Source organism: Nothobranchius furzeri, chromosome 13, assembly GCF_043380555.1.
Source record: "Nothobranchius furzeri strain GRZ-AD chromosome 13, NfurGRZ-RIMD1, whole genome shotgun sequence".
Classification (NCBI taxonomy): domain Eukaryota; kingdom Metazoa; phylum Chordata; class Actinopteri; order Cyprinodontiformes; family Nothobranchiidae; genus Nothobranchius; species Nothobranchius furzeri.
Window position 1 is genome coordinate 58,849,957 of NC_091753.1, and position 7,500 is coordinate 58,857,456.

The window sequence follows — 7,500 nt, forward strand, 5'->3', positions numbered from 1 at the left end:
ACCTCTGACTCACTCCGACTTCTGCTTTCCCTCTTTTATCTGACTTTGAGCATCGGCTCTCATCCACGTTTCTGCTGCTCCTCTCTCACCAGCATGACCATTAGGCTGGCCTGTACACGGGCCCGGTGGTGCAGAACCTCTCAGAGGAGGCGAGGTTCTGTGAAGAAGCTCCTGGAAGCACAGCCGAGAGCCGCTGGAGTGTCTGATCAACAAAAAAACATCTGAAAAGATTCATGCAGACGTGTTTGACTCGGAACTGGCCTACGACGGTGGCACAGGAGTTAAGAGCTCGCCCCGTAATCAGAAGGTTGCAGGTTCGAGCCCCGCTCAGTCTGTCGCTGTCGTTGAGTCCTTGGGCAAGACACTTAACCCACGTTGCCTGCTGGTGGTGGTCGGAGGGACCGGTGGCGCCAGTGCTCGGCAGCCTCGCCTCTGTCAGTGAACCCCAGGGCAGCTGTGGCTACATCGTAGCTCATCCCCACCAGTGTGTGAATGGGTGAATGACTGATTGTGTTGTAAAGCGCCTTGGGGGGTTCCAGGACTCTAGAAGGCGCTATATCAAATACAGGCCATTTACTATTTACTTGGGCTTTTCTTTTTGTTTTTTACGGGTTTTCCTTCATTTCTGGGTCAACAGCGTTAAAATCTGCAGTGCTATCAGAATCAGAAAAACTTTATTAAATCTCCGAGGGGCAATTAAAAACAACAGCAGAGCAGCAGGATGTTGGACATACGAACATTGAATAAATAGGCAATATGGTGCTATGGTTCCCATTCTGTTTCAGAGGAATTTCCAGTTTCCTCACCAGAGGAATCCTCGACCCGGGACGTGGGCAGCCTGGCCCGCCAGACTCGTCCTCTGTTTAATTCTGCAGCGCACAGAGAAAGAGTCTGGCTCCTCACAGGCAGAGAGGCACACGAGGGGCGGGACTAGCCAGCTCAAAAACAACCAATCAGAAAAAAGGCGGACTGTACCGCACAACGCTGGGGTCAAAAATGGCGTCTGGCGACATTTTTTAGAAGAAAGGTTTTTAGCGGTTCTACTTGTGGTTTTAAAGACGTGTCCAAGTCATTTAGCAGCGAACTTGTTTACGACAAACTCGGCGTTATTGTGTGGCGTACGCTGCTCGGCTCTGATTGGCTCGGTAAGAATTCTCAGGGGGCGGGGCTATTCAAATAGGAGAGTTCCCAGACCCTTTCTCTGAGCAGAATTAAACAAAGGAGGAGTCTGGCGGGCCAAGCTAGGCCGTGGAGACTTCTCACCGAGAGGAGTGGTCGCTTTTGCATTGTGGGAAAACCACACACACACACACACACACACACACACACACACACACACACACACACACACACACACACACACACACACACATTTGGGTTATCAGACATAAGAGCAGTTCTAATATTAATCAGAAATTTCACACCTCTGCATCCACAGATCTAACGAAATTTCACAAAGGAACAACTGGACTCTGTCCTTAAATCTTCCAGGTGGAGCATCAGGATTAGTACCTTCACCAGAAACCTGCCGTCTGCGGTCCTAAACGTGTCTACTGCCCCCTGGTGGACGGCCTACAGCTGGTGTTTTATTTCGTTTATTACTGTTATATTACATAGTTACATTATTTATTTTTATCTCATCTAGGGAACAACTCGATTCAAGATGGCCGCCACAGCTAACTCAAAACTTGCTCTGGTAGGAACGAGGGCCTTGTGAATCCTTCTTCTGGGAAAAAAAGCTCCGGTGCTGTTTGAGGACGTGGAAATCAGCCCGAGGAGAAAGTGTCACAACACGAGAGGATCTGGAGTCTTATTTCCTGATCTTTTGACATCTCTCCTCTGATTGGCTAACAGCAACACGACTCTGCCACTGACTCTGTCTGCTCTGCAAGAGTCCATGAATGTTAGCGGCAGTACGACGTAGACCAGTCAGGCGCCGTCTTCTGATAAGAACCTACAGCAGGAGATCGGTGTAGGAGACTATTTTCATGTTCAGCCTGTATGAGACGCTCAGAGGGACCCGTTGGAATCAGACATAATCATCAAAGAATGACTTTTAGGAATCAGTTACTAAACAACAGATTGACTCCACCTCATCTCAACTCTGGCATGAAGGTAAAGACGTGAAACTGTACATGCAGCGAGGCAACGGTTACCATGGCGAGCTGCAGCCTCACGCCTATCATCCATCCAGCCGAGTGAAAATCACGCGTCACAAAAACTTCCTGAAAAATCTCAGAACATCAGCTCCACTTCCTCCGACTCAGGCTAAGCTTGCTCTGTGTGTGTGTGAGGAGGATCTACCTGTGAGGTTGAGCGTGGACGGGGACAGGGCCACGGGGTCCGACAGGCGGTTCAACGGAGCGCCGTCCTGCAGCCAGATGACTCGGACCGGTTCCGGAGGTCCGTGGGCCACGCAGCTGAGGCTCAGGGAGGTGTTTGCCACCAGAGTCTTGTGCTGGGGCTCCACGGAGAAATGAGGAAGGCCTGAGGGGACACAGCTGAGTCAGGGCTTTGTTCACACACGTTCAGGTGTGTTACTCAGGCCACAGGTGCGTGATCCCTACGAGGTCTACGTCAGGTTAAAGGTCGATCAGGCTTCTCACCAAGAAGCTTCGTTACAAAACAGGAATAACCCACCGAACGCATCTCACCTTCCAGCTGGAGCCGCCCCTCTCCGGACAACGTCTGGTTGTTTCCTGACAGGACGGCACATCTGTAGGAGCCCATGTCAGGCAGCTGGACCTTCTCTATTCTGACGTCCAGACAGAGAAACCAGAGGTCAGCGTTTGAAGGCACAAACAGACACAGAAGATCAGCCGCTGAAGCAGCTTCCTACTTCAGCGTGCTCCTGACGGTCCTGCTGTTGCTGCCGGTGAGAACTTGGATCTGGTCGGTGTCGGCGTGCTGGAGGGGGACTCCGTTTCTCATCCAGACCACGTCAGGGGCGTCCTCTTCCTCCCCGCCGCTACATTTCAGGGTGCAGTGCATCATCACGGGTTTCCCCAGCGAGGAGACGATGGTGCCGGGACTCTCCTGGAACTCCAGATCTTTAGTTAGGAAGCAGAGGGAGGAGTTAGTTCAGGGTCACAGGTATTCTTCCAACAGACAGTCTTTCTGATAAGCGACGACACTGAGCAGATCCCTGATAGCGGGTCTGACCCGAGAGGGACGGCGCTGATTCGGATCGGGACAAAGGGCCGCTGTTAGCTGCTTCTGACCCCCGACACAAACTAAACAGCTTCCCTGGAAAGGCCGCAGGTCGTCTGCCAAGATGTCTGACGGTCTGTTAAACATCCAGAACAAGTCAGCGTAAACACAGCCGGCCGGCTCACTTCATCACGTCTGAGGCACGGCAGCGACCGTCAGGAATGTGTGATCCGAACACGTCCGACCGGAACGCTTCACTTTTTCTGCTTCAGAACAAAAATAAATCTAGACTCATCACATCCCTGTTTCGTTCCCTTCGGAACACAAGATTTTCCCGAGCTTGTCAGGGATCCTCGCATGTCAAATTCAGAGTCAACCTTTGACCTTTGATCCCACAAGACTCCACTAGCGCACATCTCACTCTCATCCTGGTTTGATCGTTGGACGTTCATGCCTGCTTCCTGCTCTGGACCCCCTCCCTGCATGTTTTCGGCCTGGATGAGCATCGTGAACCAGGAACAAAAACAGTCCCACTTTCCTCCTCTTTTTTATGCTTTTATGGAATAATAAATCTTTTATTTGGAGGCAGAACCGGAGAAGGAGCGTGTCTTTGTGTGTGTGATGCTTTTGTCCTGGTTCCTCCCTCAGGTCCAACACCCTTCTCCTCCCTGGCTCCTCTACTCCCACATGGAAAGCAATGCAGAGATGCTGAAGGTCGGGAGCGCTCCTCTGCCTCCTCCCTAACTCCCTCCTCCATCGTTTTTATTTTAACGTAGATCCGCCCCTCCATTCAGAGACGCGCCTTTGCCCTTTTCTCCTCCTCATACCATTCCTCGGAGTCACCCCCCACCTCCCCATCCATCATTTGGCTGCCTGGCTCTGACTCACAGCCACCAGCAACCTTCTCATCCTGAAAATATGCTCATATTTATAAACGGTATCTGGAGCTTTATTCCATAGATCTGCTGTCTCCGTCGGAGCTGGCTGGACCTCTGCTGAAGCCGCCGGATCATCAGCCGCTCTGATAATGAAGCTGAAACTCGATTAAAACGAGTTAAACTCGTAACGCTTCTCACCTCCCAAAGACTTTCACTCCTGTTGTTTTTGTTTTGTCCGTCCGTCTGAGCGGCGGCGCTTTGGAGAAACTGAGATTACATTTATGCAAGAAAACATAACAATGCTGCTATAATAATAATAATTATTGTGAAATTAAAGCCCTAAAGATTTCTGCTGCACTGAGAATAATCACATTGTGTCACATTTATGAAATGAAGGAATGGCACCAACGGCTATGAAACGCTTTAAGACACAGAAACATTTTTTAACTCCGGCTAGCTCAACGTTTCTAATCATTTCCATGACCTTGCAACCTTAATGAAGCAACAGATGAATAAAAAAATCAAGTAAAAAATCAGAGTCTCAAATAAAAATTTGGGCATCTCACTGTAAAAAAAATATCATTAATGTAAAAAAGAAACTCGAAATGAACTATGTTCGCATCCAGAATCGAACCCGGGTCTTCTGCATGAGAGTCCGACGTCTTAAGGTTGGTTTATGCTTGACGCGTCCGCGAGGTTCGCACGGCTCCGCGCGGAAAAGTTGCGTCATTTTAACAACCACGCCCCTCCGCCGAGCCTCCGCACGGCCCAGAATTTCCGCAACGCGCACCTCGGAAAATTTCTAACCACGTGGACGGACGGACGCGGAAAAACATGGCGGACTGGCAAGAACTAGTATGGCAGAGGTTGGTAAATACAGACATTTGTATGATTCAGCTCTCAGAGATCACCGTGATCAACATGTTGTTAATAATTCTTGGAGAGAAATAGCTCGCACTGTCGGAAAAGACGAGGACGCTGTTAAAAATGCTGGAATGCCATGTTGTACACAGTAATTTCTACTTCTACTATGGTGTAGTGTTGGATGCTTGCCGTAGAGCTCCATGCTGCCCCCTACAGTTTGGGAGAATATTGGCTCACCGCAGAGACGAGCCGCATGAACCATAAACGCTGCGAGTTGTGAAGTGCGTTCCATCCGCGAGCCGCATCGCGCGGACAGTGAATGCGTCAAGTATAAACCAAGCTAGGTGAGCTAAAGCACCAGTGATGTCCTTTGTATCTGTAACATTTATATCGTTGATGACAGCTGAAACAACGTCAAACCAAAGAACGGTTCGGAGTGAAAATGGCTATTTTGTTGCTAATTAGCAGGAAATATCTAGAAGAAAGTTCTACAGAAAGTAGCTAAGGTTCCTCAGAAATGTAGCTAGCTTTGTCACTAGGCGTTAGGAACAGCGACAAAGTGGCACTGCCTCTCTCTCTGCTGCTAAAGCTACGGATAGCAAACGCTACGGGCGATGCCTGAGCGTGAACGCGCATGAAGCAGCCTGCTCGACCCGAGCATCTCTCTTTTTCTGTGATTTTACAGAAAAACAGGCAATCACAGTAAAAATGCCAGGGCTCATTCTACAGGACCAGGGCATTGCAGGAGAATGTATGAAGAAGACATTTATTATTTCTATACATGTTTTGGCTGTCACACTTCCATAATGCACCTTTAACACGAGCCAAAGAAAGCTCTCGGAGGGCCTCAGATGGCCCACGCACCACACCTTTAACAGATCATGGACCTTCAGGCAGTCACGTGTCAGACTGTAAAAGTGCCATCACACCTCTCATGAAATTCTCACTTCCTATAATCATGCATTTGTAGCTCGTGCCTTTTGCCCTGCAGCATCTGTCCTCAGAAACAGCGCAGACTGGTCCGGAGCGGATCTGCTCCAACCAGGAAAACAACAGGAATAAAAACAACTTCAAACGTCCCCAACTCCTCAGAAATAAAACACAAATGAAGCCTCTGATTTGTTTTCTTGGTGAGCTTGTTGTGAAACATTTTACAGCTGTAATAAAACCCTTCATGCTGTCCAGATGTGGGGTTCCCTGCTGAGCGCTGTGGTTTTGCTCAGAAGCCCAAAAGCTAATTGTTGTAATGAGTAACGAGCAGAAAGCTGATTGCAGCTCTGAAAGCAGGTTGGGTCTGAGCTGGGGGGTTAACCCTTACCTGACAGTTGTCCGGCGTCAGCTGGCCCCCACGGCGCACACACGACCCCGAGGACCAGAAAAGTCCATCTCCGCAACTCCATGGTTCCTCTGAGCTCCATCAGCGCATCTCAGCAGCTTCGCTGAAGAAGAGATGGTCCTCGGAGCAGATCCCTTCCTTCCCCCTTGGATAAACAGCTGCTCCGACGTCCCGCTGCGCAGAACAAACCGCGTCTGTGCGCTAAAGTTCTGATTCTCCAAAGAGCGCAGCAGAAATGCGCTCTTTGCGCCGGTGGCTCTACTTCCAGAAACACAGCGAGTACTTTTACCTCCAGAGCTGTTCCCTCTGCTGCCCACCGGCTCCCTCAGACCTCCCCCTCTCCCCTTCAAACAGGATCGAAATTCCTCAACTCAAGTTCTTCCCCTCCTCCTCCTCCTCCTCCTCCTCCTCCTGAAGCCCCACGGCTGCTGATTGTCTCCACACAATTCGCTTTTGAGTGACCGACGAGTTGTGCAGCTGGAAACTCTGGATTAAAACCTGTCGAGCAGCATGGAGACTTTCAGGAGGTCACTGGAAACAGACCGATGGGAATGACGTCCACGTTATCAGGACTTTGCAGACACAACATCAGGGGTTTGGAGCGAGTCCCTGCTTGTTGTGCTCTGTGACGTCACCCGTGCAGAAACGTAAATGTTGTGAGGGTGTGTGTTTTCCGTGATGAGAAGCGCGCACGATGCCGGAGCTGGGGCCCCTCTGGCCCTTTAAGAGTCTCCGTGGACAGCGTTGTGTTCCCAGGCTCTCAGAAAGACCCCTTTGTGTTTCCTGTCTTTTCATCAGGGGACTGGGCCAGGGCCTCAGATAGAAACCCGGGGTGGGGGGACGAACGAGAGGGGGTGGATGTGTAGGGGTGGGGGGGATGTGGGGGGGATCAGCTCTAAAATAATCGCAAAAATCCTGCAGATTTAAAACTAAACTCGTGACTTTTAGCTCGTTACTGAGAAACTAAAACAGCTTCTGAGCTTCAGAGGGTCTGAAAAATCAACCCCCCCCCCCCTCTCACACACACACACACACACACACACACACACACACACACACACACACCCTAATACTAACACGTGACTGCACTAAACAACGGGTTCTTCTGCCATCTGCTGGTGAGTTCAAGAACGTCCAGGCTGTGGAAACAAACCTGAACCGAACCGTTGCTCTCAGGCTGAGTTTCATCTTTAAATATCCTCTCCTTCTTTTATTTGCAGGTTTTCATTGTTTCTGGACCCGTTTTCATATGAACTGGTGAACTTCCACACA

General features: G+C 50.0%; 1 protein-coding gene across 2 annotated transcripts in view; it reads right to left on the reverse strand.

The window, feature by feature from the left end:
* LOC107379825 (tyrosine-protein kinase receptor UFO) overlaps positions 1-6,529 on the reverse strand; it is a 24,754-nt gene extending 18,225 nt beyond the window's left edge. For both annotated transcript variants that reach the window (XM_054742306.2, XM_054742304.2), the window contains exons 1-4: positions 6,211-6,529; positions 2,840-3,050; positions 2,655-2,755; positions 2,305-2,487 (exon numbers count right to left, since the gene is read on the reverse strand). In XM_054742306.2, the coding sequence (XP_054598281.1) occupies positions 2,305-2,487; positions 2,655-2,755; positions 2,840-3,050; positions 6,211-6,310 (595 nt within the window). In that variant the 5' untranslated portion in view covers positions 6,311-6,529. The remainder of the gene's footprint in view (positions 1-2,304; positions 2,488-2,654; positions 2,756-2,839; positions 3,051-6,210) is intronic.
* Between the last annotated feature and the right edge of the window lie 971 nt (positions 6,530-7,500).